The 23472-nt window shown below is 45.8% G+C and overlaps 1 protein-coding gene across 1 annotated transcript in view; it reads left to right on the top strand.

Moving 5' to 3' along the window:
• The window catches only part of LOC121873472 (basic salivary proline-rich protein 1-like), a gene marked incomplete at its 5' end in the record, with an annotated part of 67575 nt that extends 51031 nt beyond the window's left edge, over nucleotides 1-16544 (top strand). The window contains one exon of the mRNA XM_042377057.1: nucleotides 15561-16544. Coding sequence (XP_042232991.1) covers nucleotides 15561-16544 — 984 coding nt within the window. The remainder of the gene's footprint in view (nucleotides 1-15560) is intronic.
• Nucleotides 16545-23472: the final 6928 nt, after the last annotated feature.

The raw sequence follows: 23472 nt of genomic DNA, 5'->3' as shown, positions 1-23472 counted from the left end.
CCCCTTGCCCCCTTACACCCCTTACTCCCTTACACCCCCACCCTCCCTCCTCTCTCCCCCCACCCCCCTCACTTACACTCACTCCCCCCACCCTCCCTCCCCCACCCCATCCCCCTCCCCCTCCCCTTCCCTCCCCCCCCCCCCCCCCTACCTCCCTCCCCACACCCCTTACTCCCCACACCCCTTACTCCCCACACCCCTTACTCCCCCACACCCCCCACACCTTACCTTCCTTCTAACTCATCCTTACTCCCCTTACACTCCCCTTACTCCCACCTCCCTACTCCCCTTACACTCCCCATTCCCTTACACTCCTTACCCACCCCTACACTCCATTCCCACACTCCCTACACCCTTACACCCTTACTTCCCCACACTCCCCTTACTCCCCTTACACCCCTTACTCCCCTTACACTCCCTATTCTTAAATCCTACCGAAAAAAAGGTCCTATCCTTAAAAGTAGAATAACCTAAATTTAGGACCCAGCCTACTTTCAAACACCCTTTAAAAGCGAACGTCATAGTTACAGAAGCTACAGGTTATCGCCTTACAAAATTTCCAGAAGACACAAATTAAGAAAATCAAGGACATTTTAACCCATAAAAACCCAAATTACAAACACCTGATACCTTTTGACTGTAACACGACCACACACACACACACACACACACACACACACACACACACACGCACACACACACACACACTTTTAAACATATTATCAGTCAAAAACATGACCTTCCCCTCCCCCTGCTCCTTCCCTCCCTCCCCTTCCTCCCCTCCTCCCTCCCACTCCCTACATAAACCCATTCTCTTAAAACACAACACAAACACAACATCCTCTTCCGTCCCCATTCCTTCCCCTTACCCATTCCTCCCTCCCTCCCAACTCCTCCCTTCCCTCCCCCATCACTCCCCACAAGAAGAAATGCCTCAGTCCACATCTTTCTGGGGAAGCGTTTGACTGAGGTGAAAATTTTGAATCAGGTAACACGCCGCTAAGGTATTTGAACCTGAGGTGATCGAAGGGCTAGTGGAAAGGGAGGAGGAGGAGGAGGGAGGAAGAGGAGGAAGAGGAGGAGGAGGAGGAGGAGGAGGAGGAGGAGGAGGAGGAAGTGGTGTGTCGTGTGCTGGGTGCAGGTAGCTTGATGGAATGGGAGGGATGGGTGGAAAATTTTGCAAGGATTGATGTGGAAGGAAGAGGAAGAATGAAGAATGTGTGAAGATGGGGAGATGAGGATGGAATGGAATAGGGGATAAAATGAATGGGAGAGAAGGAAGGAGGGAATGGAGATACTGTAACCATTCCCCATCTCCTCAAGAAAACCCTCCTTCCCCCCCTCCCATCCCTCATGTTGCCACCACCACCAGCATCATCAACTATACTCTATCCACCTGTGTATCTATCCATCTATCAACCACGTCTATTCATCTACTCTCTCTACTCTTATCTGCGTGATCTCACCTTAACCAGACTTTCCTTTATTATCTACCTGTCTACCTGTCTACCTGTCTGTCGGGATTCTACCGCGTGTCTACTTTCATGTATCAACTCGTATCTACCTCGCTATTGGGTGTAGTTGTCAGCTGTCGGAAATCTGTAACTTATTATTATATATTATTATTATTATTATATATATTATTATTATTATTATTATTATTATTATTATTATTATTATTATTATTATTATTTATATATATATTATTATTATATTTATTATTATTATTATTATTATTATTATTATTATTATTATTATTATTATTATCATCTTCCCGTCATCACCGTCACACAACACTTGACCCACCACAAGACTGGTTTAACCCTTCTGATCCTTGCCTGTTTGGACCGACTAAACCTTCCGTCCAATTCGTGGTCATTATTGGGCCGAGTTGACCATTTTGGCCAGATCCTTAAGGCCGAGTTACCCCCACTCGTCCACTTCGTCTCATCGGGTCGTCCGTCACCTCGTCAGCGGGCCGGGTGGTGGTGGCGGCGGCTGGTCCTCCTCTTGGCCTGGCTCAGTGCCCGGTCTATTGTGTCAGATAATTGCCTTAATGGTTATTGCTGTCATTAGCGGCAGAAGGTTTCGCTTTATTGCTAAAATACTTCCATTGCCTCTTCGTCCACTCCTCCCCCCTCCGCACCCCTCTCCCCTACACACCCCCTTCTCTCCCCCCTCCCCACCCCTCTCCCCTACATACCCCTCTCTCTTCTCTCCCCAACACACCCCCTTCTCTCTCTCCTCCCAACCCGACTCCCTCTCTCTCTTCTCCCTTCCCCTCTCCCCTTCATTTCCTTACCCCTCTCTCCCTTACCTTCTTTCTTCCTCTCCCCCTCTCTTCTTCTCCTCCTCTCCCTCACCTTTGTATTCTCCCTAGGATCTCCCTTTATACAGCCTCTATCTCTCCCTTATCACCTGTTCATCTCCCTTACTAGTATCGCCCATCACCACCTGTATAAAGGCTGCCCCTTAAATATCGCCAGTGTTGGTGCAAGTGTAAGGGTCTGCCCTATAGTTATCGCCAGTGTGTTATTGATATCTTTTATTAGAACGGTAAGGAGTCTGACTGAATATTCACCATCTGGACACACACACACACACACACACACACACACACACACACACACACACACACACACACACACACACACTGCTCCGTTATATTGAACCATTTTTGCTTTTTTTTTACTTTTTGTGTTGCAGTGAGGCTGTGTAGTTCCTGCCCACCGTTCCTCAATAGTCACATAAGTTGAGGAATTTGATGACTAATGATGATCTGGGAATTTGAGTTTATTTGGGAATTGTAACGAGATGTGGGAGAATTACTTGTCATTTGGTATAGTTAGAATTTTGTGGTGTTTCTAGAATTAACGTGAGATGGTTTGGGAATTTTGTTTATTGGAATTAGAAAGTGTTGGAATAGGAATTGTATCTCGTTCTGTAATTTTAGAAATTTGGGGTATTTTAGGAATTAAATAAAGTTGGTGGACTGTTTATCATCTAGTATGGGAATTTGATCTCACAGTAGAATTGTTCTCCCGGAATGAACTAATTATCATAGACAGGATTACCGTTGATCTAGTCTGAGAATTATTTTTTAAGAATTATTGTCACTGATATATAATAACCTGATCTAATAATAATAATAAGTGTGGAATTTTGAAGCTTCAGTACTTAGTGATCTTTATATTTTATACAGCTGAGTGATTGTCCTCTCTCTCTCCTCTCTATTCCCAACAACCACCCTCCCCTACCTTCCCACCCCTCCCATCCTCCCTCCATCACCACCTCCTCACCTCACCACTCACCCCTCACCACCACCCACCACTCCACCACTCCACCTCACTCTCTCCTCCATCACCACCTCCTTCCATCACCACCTCCTCCTTACCACCCTCCTCCTCACCACTCACCTCACCTCCCTCCCTCACCACCTACCCTCCCTCACCAGCCCCCTACCCTCACCTCCCTCCCTCACCCTCCCAACACAGAGGCTGTTATTTTCCACCCTGGCCAGAAGCATGGCCATAAATTGTACTGATTTGACACTGGTCTCTCTGATTGAAGTCCTGAAGAGACATTCCTGCCAGCCACCACTACCTAACTCCTCCTCATCCAGCCTGTGTGTGTGTGTGTGTGTGTGTGTGTGTGTGTGTGTGTGTGTGCTTTATACAATTTTCTTGGAATTAATAAGTGCTGTGGAAGGACCTAACGAGGGGTTCTGGAGGGATCTAACAAGGGGTCTGGAAAAGCTTAATAAGGGGGTCTGGAAAAGCCTTAGGAGGGGGTCTGGAAAAGTTTAATGAGGGGGTCTCGAAAGTTTAATGAGGGGGTCTGGAAAAGCCTAATGAGGGGGTCTGGAAAGCTTTAACGAGAGGGTCTGGAAAAGTCTAACGAGGGGGCCTCGAGGAACCTTACAAGGGGGTCTGGAAACGCATAACGAGGGGGTTTGGGAAAGCCTAGGGGGAGTTAGGGATCCAGAGAAGGACGAAAGGATCTTAAAGGACGTCATCTGGGGTCCTACGAGGAGCACAGGAGACCTTTGACAAGACCTCAAGAGCCCTGGATAATCTTACGAGACCTGAAGGATCATAAAGAGACCCGAGAAGACCTTAGGGGTTGGGAAGAGACCTTGGAGACCTGGAGAGACTCTGAAGTGATCTGAAGAACCATGAAGAGACCCCAATACACTCCAAGACACTTCAAGACACTCCAAGAGACTCCAACAGATCCCAAACGACATGGACAGACCCCAAGAGACCTGAAGGAACCTGAACAACCATAAAGAGACCCTGAGAGAGACCTGGGGGGCAGGTGGTAGGACCTTAGGGGACACTGAGGAAGGGTTGGGTCAGCATCTTAACGCCCGGGGGAGAGCGGCACGTTTGGGGTCGGACATAACTATTACTTTTTGATTACATTAACTACCTACTACGCTTAGACCAGACTCCTGCATTGGTGCGCCTGGAATGTTGGGGTGGGGGAGGGGTGTAGGGGGTGGGGGAGGGATGTAGGGGGTGGGGGAGGGATGTAGGTGTTGACTTTAGAGTGTGGGAGTATAGGGGATGGAGGTGGCTTTGGTGTGGGGGTGACTTTAATGTATGGGGAGGTAGGGTGTGTTTGTGGGGAGTGGAGAGATGGGTGTGTTTTGTGGGTGTGTGGGGGTGGGAGGGTGTTCGTAAGGTGTGGAGAGATAGGGGTAAGTTGTGGGGGATTTGTGTGTGTGTGTGTGTGTGTGTGTGTGTGTGTGTCGCAGATGATCTTGGCTAACGATATAGAACTTATAAGAAAGCTTTCTAATTTACACTCTTAGCGTTCCAATTTATACTGATGGTCACATTCTGAATTAATACTCCTTGTATTATGGGTTAGGTTTGGCCGCGTTCTGATTCACCCTGAGCCGCGTTCTGATTCACACTGGACCGACCGAGTACTGCTTCACCCTGGACCGCATTCTGATTCAAACCGGACCGTCCGAGTTATGATTCAGACAGGACTGCTGCTGGCTGCTACGGTCAGATTCATTCAGGCTGGCAGGCTGCATGGCTCACCACGTACTGATACAGGCTTAAGGGCCCAGCCTGTGCGTTCCAGTCTCTCTCCACCAACCACAGGCCCGCTACTTCCCTGAGGCTAAACAGCTATTTACAGTCTTACACTCTTATGACAGCACAGTGAAAGGAGGGTGAGGTGTGCAGGTGTGTGTGTGTGTGTGAGTGTGTCCTCAGAATGCTAACTGCCTGCTAATGCTCTGACCGCTGCTTTCTATACGGCATGTTGGGGTCAGAATTCTGCTTTCTTTTATCTCCCCCCCCCTCCCCACCTGCTACTACTACTACTACGACTTTCTTTTTGTATTTCTGGGTTTTGGTTTTTGATGATGCTTTCTTTTTTATTTTAGTTGATTTCTTTTTATCATGTTTATATTTATTGTCGTTCCTGCTTTCTATTAGATTTAATGCTTTCCTTTTTTAATCTCTGCTTTCTCTTTTATTGACGTATGTGGATTATTTTTTTCTGCTTGCTTTCTTTTCTGGCGTTTCTGCTTTCTATTTTCTGTTCCTGCTTTCTTCTTTTTTCGTGTTATTGCTTTCTATTCATATACCTACTTTCTTTACAACTCTGTTACTTTCTTTTATACTTTCTAGTTTCGTTAAATATCTTACTTTCTTATAATTGTTCCTGCTTTCTTTTGATATTTCTTTCATTTAATGTTTGTGCTTTCATTCAGCGTGTTCCTGTCTTCTGTGTGTGTGTGTGTGTGTGTGTGTGTGTGTGTGTGTGTGTGTGTGTGTGTGTGTGTGTGTGTGTGTGTGTGTGTGTGTGAAAAAAGCACAACCTCAAACACTTCACCACAACTTCAATTAAAAGAAGAAAAAATAAACTCTTTCCTCCCCTCACCCTTCCTCCCTCCTCCCTCACCCTACCTACTCCTCCCTCCTCCTCTCACCACCACCCTTCATTCGTAGACAGACAGGTGTACAGACAGACATGCAACAAAGAAGAAACAGACAGACAGACAGATTGCAAAAAAAAAAAAATTGAATAGAAAAAAATTACCACCAACTAATTTTCTCCCTCCTTCCCTATCCTTCCTCATCAAATCATTCCCTCTCTTCCTTCCTCCACTCTGCCCATCCACTATCAACTCCCTCTCCCCCCACTCCCTTCCTCCACTTACCAATCAACAATTAAAACACACACACACACACACGAATGAACTAGACAAGAGCCCACCACAGTAGTTCCTCAGCGCACACAACTTTCGCGGAAATGTCTGGGATTCCGTGGATGACTGAACGTGGAGAGGGATCGGGTTTGGGTGAGTGGGTTGGGCATCTTACGTTCCCTCCAGGGGGGGTAACTATCCCGCTGTAATTATCCCTGCTCTTGGGTTCTTTAGGGCAGAGTAAATATTGCCTCATGCTATCGTCTGCTGCAGTCAAGTTATCGTATGGGGCTTGGGTGTGTGTGTGTGTGTGTGTGTGTGTGTGTGTGTGTGTGTGTGTGTGTGTGTGTAATACGCTATGATAGTTTACAAAATGATCAGACTCTTAGGCTGTTCGTCTATATTGTTGAAGAAAGTTATTGTATAAGCCAAAAGTCGAGGTCAGGATTCTCAAAGGTTCGTAAGTTTATTTTTGTTCAACAGCAATTCCTTCGCTGATAATTTTATGAATGGAATATACAGTCGTCAGGAGGCAACAACAGGCGATAGACTTCACAGATGGTTGTAAATCCCATTATATAAACATAGGATTAATGCCTTTATCGTCCCTATTGTTATTATTGAACTCTAATTCGTCCCTTAGTATTCAAGGTCAGGTTTGGAGAATAACTTTTATCCTTAGTAACTTTGTATGTTAATTAGTATTCGCAGTTATTGTTGAATTTGTATATCATTAATTTGTACTAAAAGTTATTATCGATTTTGTGAAGTAATTAATTTGTGTTCAAAGTTGTGTTCATATTAACTTCATGCGGTAATAACTATGAATGTTCTTAAATTGTGTTTTAGGTCTTGTTTTAATATAAACTTTGGCTTGAGTAAACTCCTAATATTGTCCGTCTCTCCTCCACCTCACCTGTTTCTTTTGATTATATTTCTGCCTTCGAGCGAACATACCTTACTAAAACAGGTCCTGAACCCTGTCTCTGAACCCTGTATCGAAGCTTACCATGAACCCTGTCTCGAAGCCTGTCTCGACCCCTACCTCTCACCCACTCTCAACACTTACCTCTTTCCCTCTTGAACCCTACCTCTCAACTTCTACTCGAACCCTGAACCCCTGAACCCCTGAACCCTGACTCTGAACCCCTGAACCCCTGAACCCCTGAACCCCTGAACCCTGACTCTGAACCCTGTGTGGATGAAAGTACACCTGACCTAAGAAACTCACCCAACATACCAGCTGTCATATAAACACTGTGTATACAACGGTACGCCAGGTAATGCTGCTCTACCTCTGGGCTCCGCTTATATAAACCAGGCGATATAGACTTGCTAAGGAGGGAAGCTGTTTGTCTGGTACTGAGCTAACATACCGAGTGTTGTACAGCAGATATCTAGCCTAGTGTAATTTAATGTAATCTAATCTAATTTAATCTACCTAAACCAAACCAAACCTGACCACACCAAACCAAACCAAACTTGACCAAACCAAACAAAACCTGACCACACCAAACCAAACCAAACTTGACCAAACCAAACAAAACCTGACCACACCAAACCAAACCAAACTAAATTAAACCGAACCAAACTAAACCAAACCAAACTAAATTAAACCAAACCAAACCAAACCAAACTAAATTAAACCAAACCAAACCAAACCAAACTAAATTAAACCAAACCAAACCAAGAGGAGGAGGAAGAGATGATGACAGGATGTGTTGATTACCGCGCGTGTTACGTCTTATGAATGGAAGGTGGACCTGTGAGCCTTAAGTCTCTCACACACCCAGGGAGACTAACTCAAGGGGAGGGATTGGGGACTGAAAATATAGATTGGTCATAATTTTTGTTTAATAATAATAGCAATAACAACAACAACAAATAATAACAATAACTTTATCCTTTACCTGTAGTCGAGTGAACGCATCTCATCAAGGTAGAGTCTCACTGTAAATTGGATGACATTCTTAAGATATTTAAATATTTTATCTTTTATCATCCATCTGTCAGTGAGGTTAACAATACCAGATTTTTTTTTATATATATAAACGAATTAGAATGCCCCCAAACCCCGATTTTATTAAAGAATATATATCAGAGAATCAGAATACCAGATTTCAATTGCAAATCTTTCGAATTTAAAAAAAAAAGTCAATGCACCAGGATCCGACTTGGTTACATTTGACAAAAAAAAAATCCTGTCATTATAACCAGATTTTCCTTATAAATTTTCCTACACCCAGAACAAGCATGACAAACCTACCTCTGAGACACACAAAACATTAAAACACACACACAAAAAACACCCCAGAAAAACATAACTCGGACCCAAACAAAGGCTCCGGTTGGAGTTTGGTCTTCAAAGAGAAAATATGATCAAATTAAGTGGCATAATTTTCGAGGCGGGGGGGCCCACTGGTCAACCATCTTGAGATACCTCCACGAAATTGTTGTAATGACGCCGGTGAACCTAATAAGTGGCAATACGTAAACCCCGCTGGTATAAGTGGCGCTCAGGTGGACCCTCTACTGCGGGGCTCACATTGTGCGCATTCTTTCCTTCTTCTTGGGGCTCAATTCTGTCGGCCATAGCATTTTTCTTAGCTGGAACCTTTCAGAGTCTGTATATAGTAGGGGTTCAATGGAAGGATAGTTTGGACATAACTTAGCATAGCTTCAGGGTGTTTATTCTTCACGTCAGGTAAACTAAGATGGACTATTATGGTAATTAATTCTTTAGCACAACTCTACGTGTTTTGAGTTCAATTGACATAAATTTAATTGAACTTTGAATTTGAGTCTACTAAGCATATTCATACTTTGAAGTCAAGTTACCTAAAAACATCAACTTTGAAGTCAAATTAATAACCTTAAAAAATTTGAAGTCATTAACCTAAAAATAATTGAAGTCAAGTTACCTAAAATAATTAAAGTCTTTAACCTAAAAAATAATTGAAGTCAAGTTACGTAAAACAATTGAAGTCATTAACCTAAAAAATAATTGAAGTCAAGTTACGTAAAATAATTGAAGTCAAGTTACGTAAAATAATTGAAGTCATTAACCTAAAATGAAGTATACCTGTGACCTGCTAGTGTCGAGAGAAGGAGTGAGATACTGAAGGTTTGAAAGAGAAAGTGTTTGTGTAAATAAATGTGAACAGTTACTTGGAAAATAATTTGTTCTTTGTGATAGAATAAAGTAGGATTAATTACAACTGATGAACAACATTATCACTGAACAACAACAACAACACAGCCACAACAACAACAACAACAAACAACCTCTCATTCCTGCCCTTAAAAAAATCATGTTAAACTGCCTCATTAACACCACTACAGCTATCATGACCAAACCATCACCAAATATCATGACTGTTTTAAAAATACATTATAGAAAAGAAAAAAAAGAAGTAAATATTGACTGATTCGAACGTCACTTTTGGCCATTCATTGACGTCAGAAACTTCTTTTTATGGATCAATAAAGAGAAAAATCATCAACCATTAGCCTAACTGTGAATGAAGCCCGACGAAGCAGCAGGAGTCAGACACAGTGTTGGAGAGGGTCGTTAACGTCCTCATTCGCTCGTTAAGTTGTCTGGTTGAGCATAAATGTGTCTGGCTGGTCGTTGAGGCGTCTAGCTGACTATAAAGGTGTCTGTTGGTCTCCAGGTGCGTCCAGGTCGATCTGGTAGTATCCGACACTGTGTCATAAAGGTGTTCACTGCCTCATAAACACGTCTCGAGGACTCTTGAAGCGTTGTCTGAAGGAGCTAAGCAGGGTCCTAGAGTCCTGTAGGAGTGTGTGTGTGTGTTCGTCAGTGGCTCCTAGTCATGTTAGTGAAGAGAGGATGTTGTAGTGTGAGTCTCTGATACATAGGGAAGGAATGTGGCCGGCACTGCACTCTATAGCCTTCATTTCCCCATCTGTAAAGTCAGGTACCCATTTATAGGTAGGTCTCGCCAGGCCCGGGGATCGAACCAGCGACTCTGAGTGTAACCACAACACTAAAGTCTCATCTACTGGACATCTTTATTATAATTTTCTTATATTCCTTTTTCGTTGACTCATATTCTTTGCATTAAATCTCTATTTGATTGTTGTCATCTTATCACTATCATTATTGTATTTCTGCTTATGTCATCCTTCTCAATTTTGTTCTATATATACTTATCATCGTCTCGTCTTTATTACCCTTTCATTATTGTCTCTCATCGTAATTTTTTCTTATTCATGTTATCATTTGTTTCGTCTTGTTGTTATTCTTTTTTGAGTTTTGTTTATTTACTTTGTTTTTGTGTTTGTTTATTTATATCGTTTTTATTTGTTGTTGTGTCTTTGTTGTCTGTGTTATATTTATTATAATTTATCTTTATTTATTTATTTGTTCACCATTACCAGGAAACAAGTAGATTTTTTTTTACGGTTCATAAAATTGTGTTAATTCTAATGATCATTTTGTGAAATTTTTAAAGACCAGGTGATACGGAGGTTTAATTAAATCCTTTAACAGGTAAACCAACTAAAACCTAAACCAATATTTGTAGTTCTAAGATGATGTTATGATGATGTTTTGGTTTATTATGGTTTTATGTGGTTTAATTTGGTGTTTACTTGATGTCTAGATGGTTTACCTGGAGATTAGATGTCCCTCCAGTTTATATCACCGGATGATTAACCCGCCTTTATGCTACCTGGGTTGGGTTAAGTTAGGTTTTGGTTGGGTTAGGTTATGTTAGGTTAGGTTAGGTTAGGTTAGGTTAGGTAAGGTAGTATTAGGGTGTTTAATCTTCAGGTGATCCGTCATTCTGAGCGTCGGTCTTGAGTGGCACTTGACCGACGACTCGTTTCTCAATACTTTTTTAAGTAATTGTTGAGTGGCACTTGAGCGCGTCCTCCCTCACCCAGCTGCAAAGTCAGTCGGTGTCGAGAGGAAGAGGAACCTGTTGCCCTCACTCCTGGAACTCAGTAACTCAGTCAGTAACTCAGTCAAATCTACTCTACTCTCTTGGTAAGTATTGTTATGAGTTTAGTCAGTAGCCTTTGTTTCTCCGCTGAGTCAGTATAGGTAGTCAGTTAGTCTTCTGAGTCAGTTGAACTTACCTCCCTTCTCCTGCTGAGTTGCTGAGGTAAACTTGTATGTGTGAGGTGGAGGGGGTGTGAGGGAGTGAGGGGAGGGGTTTGAAGGATGGAGGGGTGTGAGGGGTGGAGGGGTGAGGGTGGAGGGGTAGGAGAAGGGAGGGGTGGGAGGGGTGTGAGGGGTAGAGGATGAGGGAGGAGGGGAGGAGGAGGGGTGGGAGGTGTGAGGGGTGGAGGGGTGGGGGGAGGGTGGGAGGGAAGTGAGGGAGGTGGAGGAAGTGGGGGAGGGGTTTGAAGGATGGAGGGGTAGGGAGGGTGGAGGGGTGTGAGGGGGAGGGGTAGAGGGTATGAGGGGAGGAGGGTGTGGGGGGGTGGGAGGGGTAGGAGGAGGGAGGGGTGGGAGGGGGGGGTGAGGAGTGTAAGGAGGGAGGAGGGAGGAGGGGTGTAGAGGGTGTAGGGGTGGAGGTGTGAGGGTGGAGGGTGGAGGGGTAGAGGGTGTGAGGGGTGGAAGGGTGAGGGGGGAGGGAGGAGAATCAGTGCAGCGTCTCTGACAGTGTAATTGTCAGCTTCATGTAGACTGGTAACTGAGCGGTCATCTGCCACGCACCGGCCGTCCTGGATGTCGACGTTCGGAAAAAATGAAAAAATTCAGACTCCTTTAACTAACTAACTCTCTATCACAAACACCTACGTCAAGTTAATGTAAGCGATGAGTTGGGTCGTTACCAGGTGGTTGATATTAAGCGAGAAGTGACCAAAAGCGAGAGAGAATAGCGATAAAATATCTTAACGAAGAGACAAAAGTGTCCGACAGTTAGCGAAACAGGTTAAAAGACACATAAACTCTGATACCCAGAGCTGGAGCCGAAGGTCAGATCCTCGCTCACTACCACACACTCCGCTCACACACGCACAAAAAAAGTAAAAAAAAAAAAAAGTATGAAGTGTTCCCCAGCGCTCCGCTCCGTAAGAAGTTGGCATCGTCGATACAACAAGTCAAAATAAGGCGTCAGTGGACCCCTCCAGCACTGACTGGCCTTCAAGTACCGACATGGAATTCGGATATACAGACTCCCATTAATAACTGTCCCATTCTGCTACCCCGGCAGTCTAGCCTTTGCGGAACCAGTGCGAATGCATACCACAGCGCCGCTCTGGTATGTTGCATGTCCGATGGCTAATACCAGGCCGGCTGCGGTGCATCACCATCATCTAGCTGTTATGGTAGGCTTTCCGAGGATCCCAAGTAGCAATTTGCGAAGTTGGCCAGAGGAGGTGAGTGTTTAGTGTCGGGGCTCTACCGTCGGGGAGGGGGGAGGGTTCGCTCCTGCTGGGCGGGGTTTACTGCTGGCTACTACCACCGAGGGCAAGGGGCCACCCGGGAGGGCACGGGGTCGTCGTGGAGGGCAAGGGGCCACCCGGGAGGGCACGGGGTCGTCATGGAGGGCAGGGGGCCCCCAGGGAGGGCACAGAGTTGTCATGGAGGGCAAGAAGCCACTGGGGAGGAGACAGGGACACAGCAGAGAGCAAGGCGGTACTCGACAGTGCACGGGGTTGTCACAGAAGGAACGGCATCGTCGTGGAGGGCAAGCAAGGCAAGACACCGCTCAGAAGGCCACGGGGTCATCGTGGAAGACACTCGGGATCATGACAGTAAGACACAACACCACGGGGGCCAGCTGAGGCCCCTCCGGCAACACGAACAACCACCACATGTGTTATACTGACTGACTCACCTGAAGATTACACTTCCCAGTTTATTTCACCTGACGATTAAACACCCTGACTAATCCACCCTAACTTAACTCATCCTAATCTAACTTTACTTCCCTCCTCCCAGGTACCGTTAGGTTAGGTTAGGTTATAGAACAACAAAAGAGAGAGAGAGGAAGAGAAGGAGAGAGAAAGAGGGGAGAGACAGACAGACAGCGAGAGAGAGAAAGAGAGAAATTCATTCCCAGTAAGGTTAGAGAGAGCCAGGGGGCAGGAGGAGCAACAGAGGCACAGGTAGACAGGTATACAGTGGTAATGACAGGTAACACAAGTAAAGAAAGATCATGATATACCCAGAAGGTCCTTGAGTGAGTCGCCTAAGGTGGGAGGGGGGTCATCTGCACCTCGCTCTCTCGCTAGACAACTCTTGGTCACATCTCTCGAGCTGTATGGTGACGAGGAGACGAGTGTGTAGAAACGACGATCAGGGTGTAAAGAGGGAGTTAGTGTAGGTATGAGGGGTGGTGGTGAGGTATGATGGGTGGTGGTGAGGTATGAGGGGGTGGTGGTGAGGTATGAGGGGTGGTGGTGAGGTATGAGGGGTGGTGGTGAGGTATGAGGAGTGGTGGTGAGGTATGATGAGTGGTGGTGAGGTATGAGGGACACTAGTGTAGGCATGATGGGGGGCGGTGGTAAGGCATTCATCTGGCATACGTCACATATCATACTACTGAATGTTGATTAGAAACGACAGACGCTGATGAACTCTTGTACTGGCGTTAAAGGCAATATAGAGCGTCCTCAAGAAGTCTCCGCGTCAAGCACAAGTTTAATGTATTCTCAAGGACCCAAACAATAACACATCTACCTCTCGTTACAGTCTCAGTGCATTATCGACGCCATTTTGTACCTTCAACGATCCGGGCAACACAACACAACACAACACAACATACCCCACCCCACAACACACACACACACACATTCACACACACACACACACACACACACAAACACACACACACACACACACACACACAAACACATTCACACACACGAAGCTCTTGATAATTTAGGTCTTGTCTGGTTTGTGAAGCTCCCATGAACCTTGGTGGATGATACGGGGCACGGCGGGGCAGGGCAGCTTGGGTGGTCACGAGGGGCAACACGGGGCAAGTCTAGCAGGGTACGAGAGCTTAACGAGGTCATGTTAGTGGGTAAGAGAGTTTAACGGGGTCGCCTTAGTGGGTACGAGAGCCTAACGAGGTCGCCTTAGTGGGTACGAGAGTTTAACGAGGTAGGTACAGGGAAACAGTGAGAGAGCTGAGTACTTGATGAACCCTTGTGGACGACTGCAGGAAACGGGACTTAACACAACACCTGGTCAAGATTATCTAGACAAACTGACGAGATAGACAAATAGACAGACTAATGAACTGAGTCTTAAACGAGAGACTGACAGACTGAGAGTGTTAAGAGGGGAGACGCAGGTGAGAGAGCAAGTATATATAAGTACTTACCTGTATCTACCTGTATATCACACACACACACAGCATATGTCCATCGCATCATTCAGAAACAAAAGACTAACGAAAAATAAAATAAAACATAACAAAACTAAACAAAATAGGAGAGAGAGAGAGAGAGAGAGAGAGAGAGAGAGAGAGAGAGAGAGAGATAACAAACACAAGTGAGAGAAGAAAGGGAGGGACAAGGTAGAGAGGGTAGGTTTAAGGTAAGTAGGCAGGTAAGTGGGTAAGTAGGAGAGTGAGGTAGGTAGGAGGGTGAGGTAGTAGGAACAGGTAAAAAAAAAAAAAAGCCTTGATTAGCACCAGGCAGCGTTATAACAGGTGCTCAGGTCCAGGTAAATCATTAGTATGCATGGGAATGAACCCTCTCAACTAGTCAAATATTAATAATCAACTGCCATGGTTTTATGTCAGGTGAATATATAGTATTTAGGATTTAGTAGTTAGTAGGATGATTAGTGGTACTTTAATGGTGCAATAGTTTCTCCCTAATATGGTTGGGTTTACCTGTGTTTGAGGCAGGTGATGGGGGGTGTAGCAGGGAGGGAGAGACAGGTGTACCTAGGTAGGAAGATGGGTCAGAAGGAAAGAGGAGGAATGTACAGGTAGGAATATAAGGTTAATTAGGAAAATTAAGGTGATGATGAGTGTAATTACCTGGTGAATGTAATTGTAAATAATAATAACGAATGGTAATAATTTTCATAACTATTTTTATTAAGTAGAACTAAACTCCCAAGTGTAAGAATAAAGTTTTGTTTTAATAAGAAAAATAAAACCTATTTAGTGGGTTTTTATTTTTCGTGAAGGTTAGTAACATTTGGCGGCGCCTGACAGCAACAAGGGAGTTGTTCTCAGGTAGCCGGGAGGATCACACCTGCTGCGGCGGCGGTGAATTAAATTTATAGCGGGGGAGGCCAGGGGGAGATCAGCAGGTACAACGGAGGAGGCCAGGGGGAGATCAGCAGGTACAGCAGACGTGACCAGACCAGCAGAAGCAGGAGAGGAGGTTACGGTAACAAGCAGGAGGTAATCACCATAACTACCATCACCGAGTGTACCAGCAGGCCACCAGGATCACCAGCAGGCCACCAGGATCACCAGCAGGCCACCAGGATCACCAGCAGGCCACCAGGATCACCAGTAGGCCACCAGGATCACCAGCAGGCCACCAGGATCACCAGCAGGCCACCAGGATCACCAGCAGGCCACCAGGATCACCAACAGGCCACCAGGATCACCAGCAGGCCACCAGGATCACCAGCAGGCCACCTAGGATCACCAGCAGGCCACCAGGATCACCAGCAGGCCACCAGGATCACCAGCAGGCCACCAGGATCACCAGCAGGCCACCAGGATCACCAACAGGCCACCAGGATCACCAGCAGGCCACCAGGGATCACCAGCAGGCCACCAGGATCACCAGCAGGCCACCAGGATCACCAGCAGGCCACCAGGATCACCAGCAGCCGCCTGGATCACCAGCAGGCCACCAGGATCACCAGCAGGCCAGGATCACCAGCAGGCCACCAGGATCACCAGCAGGCCATCAGGGTCACCAACAGGCCACCAGGATCACCAGCACACCAGGATCACCAGCAGGCCACCAGATCACCAGCAGGCCACCAGGATCACCAGCAGGCCAGGATCACCAGCAGGCCACCAGGATCACCAGCAGGCCACCAGGATCACCAGCAGGCCACCAGGATCACCAGCAGGCCACCAGGATCACCAACAGGCCACCAGGATCACCAGCAGGCCACCAGGATCACCAGCAGGCCACCAGGATCACCAGCAGGCCACCAGGATCACCAGCAGGCCACCAGGATCACCAACAGGCCACCAGGATCACCAGCAGCAGGCCACCAGGATCACCAGCAGGCCACCAGGATCACCAGCAGGCCACCAGGATCACCAGCAGGCCACCAGGATCACCAGCAGGCCCCCTGTCATCAACAGCGCCGGGTGGTGCCATGTCCCCCGTCCCACCCAGCTTCACCCCGCCCCGCCCACTCCCGCCCCCGCCCACCCCGCCCCGCCTCCCACAATAACTCATTATCTCACTGACTACTACATGTTTATTGTCCTTCACTGCCCCACCGCTCCTCCCTCTCTTTTATTGTCTGCCTTCACGCTATTCTCCTTCTGTCTTCACTGTAGTCTTTCGTTCTTCACGCCTGTTTATCTCCTGTCACGCTCATTCTTCTCTCATCACGCTTTTCTTCCTTCTTGTTGTTGTCGTTCCTTGCTTCATTGTCTCCATTTCTCCCTTGTCTTCCTCCACGCTATTCTCCCTTCCTTTGCACTATTCTCCCTTACTTCCTTCACATTATTCTTCCTTCTTCCTCCTTCCCTCCTTCACACTATTTCCATCTTCCTGTCTATTTTTTCTCTACTTATTACTAATTATGTTTTATTATTTGTTACTTTACTTACTTACTTACTTATTCTCTTCTACGTTGTTATTCTTGTTTCTTTAATTCGTTCCCTCTATTATGCTTCGTGTTATTATTACGGTGGAGGCTAATAACGTCGCTAATAACTGTGTGTAATGACTGCTCTTAGTATTACAATTTAGTTATGTTAGATTAGCTGCCAGAGTGGTGGTAGGTGGTGGTAAGTGGTGGTAGGGGGATGGTAGTAGTGGGGAGGTGGTGGTAGTGGTAATAGGGATGGTTATTGTGGTGGTAATTGTGGAAGGTGGTTGAACAGGTCATATTTCTATGTAAAATTTTTTTGTGATTTTATTTTACGTTATTTATCTTATCTCTTTCAACTACACACACACACACACACACACACACACACACACACACACACACACACGTAAATAAAGTATACCTCAACAGAATACATTATTTCCTCTTGTTGGTAAGTTAAGAGCTTGTGACTTTGTTTGCTGGGGTCTACGTGGGGGGTTCACTCCTGGGTTCGAACCCCCCAAATATGGAGAAATAGCAATATTGTGTGATAATGAGTTGGAGGGAGGGAGAGAGAGGGTGGAGAGAGAGAGAGAGAGAGAGGAGGGGGTGGAGAAAGAGAAAAGGGGTTAAGTCATCACTCAAGGGTTTAGTCATCGCACTCAAGGGGTTAAGTCATCGCACTCAAGGGGGTTAAGTCATCGTACTCAGTGGGTTAAGTTTTCGTACTCAGTGGATTAAGAACCAGGTCCAGGTGGGTTCTTATATTACCTGGGCACAGAACCAGTCAAGGTGAGACCGAGAACCTGTGCTGGTGTTATGGTGGCGTCAGAACATATCAGGACTTGTTGGGATATACATTAGAACAGCTACGATAAACTAGGACACGCTGAGACGTCCTAGGACACGCTGAGACACACCCAGGACACGCTAGGACACGCTGAGACATCCTAGGACACACTGAGACATCCTAGGACACGCTGAGACACACCCAGGACACGCTAGAACACGCTGAGACATCCTAGGACACACTGAGACACACCCAGGACACGTTAGAACACGCTGAGACATCCTAGGACACACTGAGACACACCCAGGACACACCGAGACACTCCCAGGACACGCTAGGACACGCTGAGACATCCTAGAACACAATGAAACACACCCAGGACACTCTTGGACATTCTAGCGCATCCTCAAACACCCTCAGAAGACCGTAGGACACGTTAAGACATCCTTAGGACACGCTGGGCCATCCTCATGACATGCTAGGACACCCTCAGGACACGCTAGACAATGCCATAGAGCACCGCCACCGTTATCAAGATTTTAGTGAGGCCACGAAATAACAGGTGTGTGTGTGTGTGTGTGTGTGTGTGTGTGTGTGTGTGTGTGTGTGTGTGTGTGTGTGTGTGTTGCTTTCAGGTGTTGTGAAATTGTGTCTGTTTGTTTTGAATATTGTGAATGTGTTGTGATATATGTGTATGTATGTATGTATGTATGTATGTATGTATGTATGTATGTATGTATGTATGTATGTATGTATGTATGTATGTATGTATGTATGTATGTTTATACCTCTGGGCCCACGATATACCAAACTCCCTCATACCCATATCATACCCCTTATACCTCCCTCATACCTTCCTCATACCCCCATCATGCCCCTGTACCTCCCTCTCATACCCCAGCACGTCTATCACCTTGGGCTGGTATGCTCAGGTATGCGTGCTTGCGTGTGAGCATTGAGATCTGCGGTATACTTGACTACTGCTCTATGGCGCTCTAACCCCTGCAGTCTGTGTCTGTCTGTCTGTCTGTCTGTCTGTCTGTCTGTCTGTCTGTCTGTCTGTCTGTCTTGGTCTGTGTTTATTTTTTATCTCTGCTTGTTTTCGTCGACGTGTGTGTGTGTGTGTGTGTGTGTGTGTGTGTGTGTGTGTGTGTGTGTGTGGAAGAATTATCTTACAAATATGGTAGACGAACTATTTTTTTTACAATAGTCAAGATAACAATTTTTAAGATAACAATATTTTTTTTTTTAGAACTTATGAAGAAACGTGGACGAAATATCACCTATGTCGCGTCAAGGTAAGATAACCAATTAATTGTTTTAAGTAAATCTAATCTAACCTAATCTATTTTAAGATAACCAACATCCTATTTTGCTACTACTACTACTACTACTACTACCACAACTACTACCACTACCACCACCGGGCATTTCACCTCCATTCCATAATTCACCGAACGCGCGTGTTAAGGTTCGACACCACCCCCTTACACCCTTCCATTCCTCCTCCCCTCATTCCTCCCCTCCTCCTCCTCCCCTCCCCCTCCCCTCCTCCCTCCCCCTCCTCCTCCTCCCCTCCCCCTCCTCCTCCTCCCGCTCCCCCTCCTCCTCCAAGAACGCGACTCCGACGTGATCATATACTTATCGTGTCTTATCTGCCAAGACTTAGATCACGCGAACATCTCCCTCCACACACACACACACAGCCCAGCCCGGTCTGCCAGCCACAGATCGTATGCAAATCAGCTACTGTATTCATTTCTCAGTAAAGGCTTGGAGACACTAGTGATTTTCCTGAAGCGGCCACAGCAGGTCCTGACAGGGGACTCTGAGGCCCAGTTTTTGTTAATACTTAAATATGTGTAAATTCCTTTTGAGAAATGTTCGACTCTTGTTGTATCACGGTATTGTGTTGTGGTGGTGGGTGGTGAAGGTGGTGGTGGTAGTGGTGGTGGTGAAGGGGTGTGGTGGTGGTGGTGAAGGTGGTGGTGGTGAGGGTGGTGGTGGTGGTGGTGAGGTGATGGTGAAGGTGGTAGTGGTGGTGGTGGCGGTGGTGGTGGTGGCTGTGATGAGGTGGTGGTAGTGGTGATGGACGTGTGTGTGTGTGTGTGTGTGTGTGTGTGTGTGTGTGTATATATAAGAACATAAGAACAGAAGAATGGAGGAAACTGCAGCGGGCCTATTGTCTGTTTCTGCTTTTGTCCCTCTATTTTTGTCTTTCTTCGTGTCTCTCTTTCTCTCTCACACACACACATTTTATATATATATATATATATATATATATATATATATATATATATATATATATATATATATATATATATATATATATATATATATATATATATATAGTTTCCACTACCAACTGGGAACTTTCTCACATATCCAGGAACGCACACATCAAGATTCAGGAAGAAAAGAGAGAGAACAGAGCCTTAAAGTGTCATTTCCCAAAAGAAGTTGCCTCAGCTGTTGTACTCAGTGCCCCCAAGGCTTCGTATTAGAGATGTTTAACACAAGGGGTTGGATTATCGTACTCAAGGAGATACCGTATTCAAGCGGGTTGTATTATCGTACTCAAAGGGTTGGATTATCGTACTAATTGATTAAGATTTCGTGCTCAAGTGTATCGTAAGTACTTTAGCACACAAAGTACCAAAACTTAGTACGTCCTTGAGTCTACAGAGTACCAAGAGGCTATTAGGTACTTGAGTCTATAAAGTACCGTGTAGATGAGGGTACGTACCAAGGGGTTAGAAAGTCTTGGTGTTGGAGGTAATACAGAAACAATGTACCGTGACCACCAGGTGAGGCAGGTAATACTTAATGAGATTTACACCTGACAACACCTGGACGGGCACTGATCACCTGAGGATGTCGAGTGTTGGGTGCTTAATAGTGTTGCAGGCGTATTGGGGGACATACACACATACGCATACGTGTGTGTGTGTGTATGAGTGTGTATGTATGTGTATGTGTGTGTTTGAGTATGTGTGTTTTTTAGGTATTCCTCGGGTGTTTGGACACAGTGAGTGGCTCTGACCGGGCCTCAAGTCATCCTCCAGAATACACAGTGGCGGTAATACTTGACCGTGCGACTCATCAGTGATTCTCGGGTAGGAGTGGAGGATTGAAGGACGAGCATAGGAATAGAGAGAGAGAGAGAGAGGGTGGTCACGTCTTTCTCGTTGCTTCGTGACGTTCACACCATTTAACGAGGTGACGGAGGCAGAGACATCTGCGTAGTTGATCCGCTCCGTCAGTGGTGAGTGAGTGAGTAAGAGTATGTGTGTGTGTGTGTGTGTTTGTGTGTGTGTGTGTGTGTGTGTGGTGGTGGTAAGTGTGTGTGTGTGTGTGTGTGTGTGTGTGTGTGTGTGTGTGTGTGTGTGTGTGTGTGTGTGTGTGTATATACCTATGTTCAACCTAACCTAACCTAACCTAACCTTACTCACCATCTTCCACTAAGTATTGTCAAAACTAATAAGATATAATGTAACTTTCACCTTAAGTAATTATACGGCGTTTCTTAACATTTTCTAGTAAGTAATTTGCATACCACTTACCTTTATACACCTGTTAATTGAAGGACACACTGCACGTCTTACCTCACCTGGAGAAAAGACCTCAGTTTATTTCGTTTTTGTCTTAACCATCCTAATGTTAAACTAACCTAATCTAAACTACTCTAACTTAACCTAACCCTAACATAGCTTAATGTAATGCTAATCTAATCTAATCTAATTTAACCTAAACTAATCTAACACTAACCTTCCATACCTACCTACGTATTGAAAAAAAATGGCGTCAAAACTACACTGTGACTCTACATAGATACATTCTAACACCCATTACCCCCTCACCCACCCCCACCCACCCCACCCACACCCCACCCACCCCCACCCCACCCCCCACCCCATCCCACCCCTTGAACAGAGTAAAAAATTAAGATTCTTTGAGAATTTGGGCCAGGTTGAATAGATAAGACGATATCTACAGTAATTACGGTACAATAGCTGGCATAGAGACCCAAGGTGATGACACTATCTCACCTGGGCAATTAACCTGGCGAGGGGGGCTTATATACACGTTCTTCAACCAGTCATTCATCTAGGTCGTAATTTACAGAATCCACTCGTATGCGGGTATGAAGGGTGTAAACAAGATATATATTTAGACCAAGTAATCGGATTTCTCATTGGTTGTTTAGACTCGCCGCGTGTTTTGATTGGTTAGAGATATAGTAAGGGTATTGTAAATGTTTTGGAGTCATGGAGAATAGATAGTGAGGGATATTATCTCCTTCCCTCCTCCCTCCTTCCCTCCTTCCCTCCCTCCCTCCTCCCTCCCTCCCTCCCTCCCTCCCTCCCTCCCTCCCTCCTCCTTCCCTCTACTTCCCACACACACACACACAGAGACAGAGAAATAGAGATAATGAATGAAGCAACTAAACAGATATATACCACCACCTACCACCATTATCACCTACCACAACTTTCAACCATACTACCTACCACACACTAATACCACCACCTACCACCATCATCACCTACCACCACTCTAACTATCACCACCTACCACCACACACACACTACCAACCAACTCTACCACCAACCATCACCATTACCTACCACAACTACCACCACTACCTACCACCACCAGCATATGATGGAGAAGTGCCAGAGCTGTAGCTTGAGGTGTGGCTGCAGGTAATAACGATACAGGTGATAAGCCGTCTAGGTGTTGTTGCTGCTGATATTGGCGATGATATCTACAAGTACTGACGGCCAGCAAATTAGTAGTGCCACTGAAATAGAGTTTTTAGGGGGTAATTATGGTATTAGTGGGTGTGGTGTGGAGTGTGGTGTGATGGGGTGTGGTGGTGTGGTGGTGTGGTGCGGTGTAGGATTAACAAAAACAATAACAACAACAATAACTTCATCTAACACTCAATATCTTCTGAACACTTAAGAATATTCCGAACCGTTCCTGTTAATTACACCTGGGAAAGGTAGATGAAGCCACGGACCTTACCTGACGGTGAAAGTGGGCTCCTGTACCTGTATACCTAAGGTCCATTTAAGGGCAGTGCGGATATAGCACACTTCCCACATAAGGAGATAATATCGCCGCCACTACACTCGACCACCTTCACTTCCTCATCTGTAGAATGAGGTACTTATTCACAGCTAATCAAACTTGGGGATGCCTCGGGCGTGAGTGAACCAGTTAACCTAATCTAACCCGTATGACTGTTTCCATTTTTTCTCCTACAAATTTTGGTCTCGATTTTGACTTATTCGTTAATTTTAGAGAGAGAGAGAGAGAGAGAGAGACCCATAACCTCGACATCTCCCCCACCTATGGTTAACAGATTGCCCCATAAGATAACCCCCACCTCCCATAGTAGTTGGACACGCAGTTCACCCCTTCAGCGCTCCGATGAATTTGATAAACATGTAATTAGTGTAGCAGTCATTAGAGGCTGGATCATACCTAGAGATAAGATGTGAAGTGTGGACAGAAGGGGAGGGAGGAATGAGGGGCGTGTTGTGAAGACGTGTGAGGAGGAGGAGGAGGGGTGATTTTGGTTGGGGTTTGGGAGGGGGTGAGGTGTGAGGGTTTTGAGGGACATGGGAGGAGAGAGTGAGGCGTACTGGGAGGTGTTTTAGGGGCACAGGGAGAGAAGTGAGGGACAGTAGGTGGGTGGGGAGGGTCACATAGATGCTTTAGGTCTCTCTCTCTCTCTCTCTCTCTCTCTCTCTCTCTCTC

Source organism: Homarus americanus, unplaced genomic scaffold (assembly GCF_018991925.1).
Source record: "Homarus americanus isolate GMGI-L3 unplaced genomic scaffold, GMGI_Hamer_2.0 scaffold22372, whole genome shotgun sequence".
Lineage (NCBI taxonomy): Eukaryota > Metazoa > Arthropoda > Malacostraca > Decapoda > Nephropidae > Homarus > Homarus americanus.
This window is presented reverse-complemented; position numbering and strand designations above follow the sequence as displayed.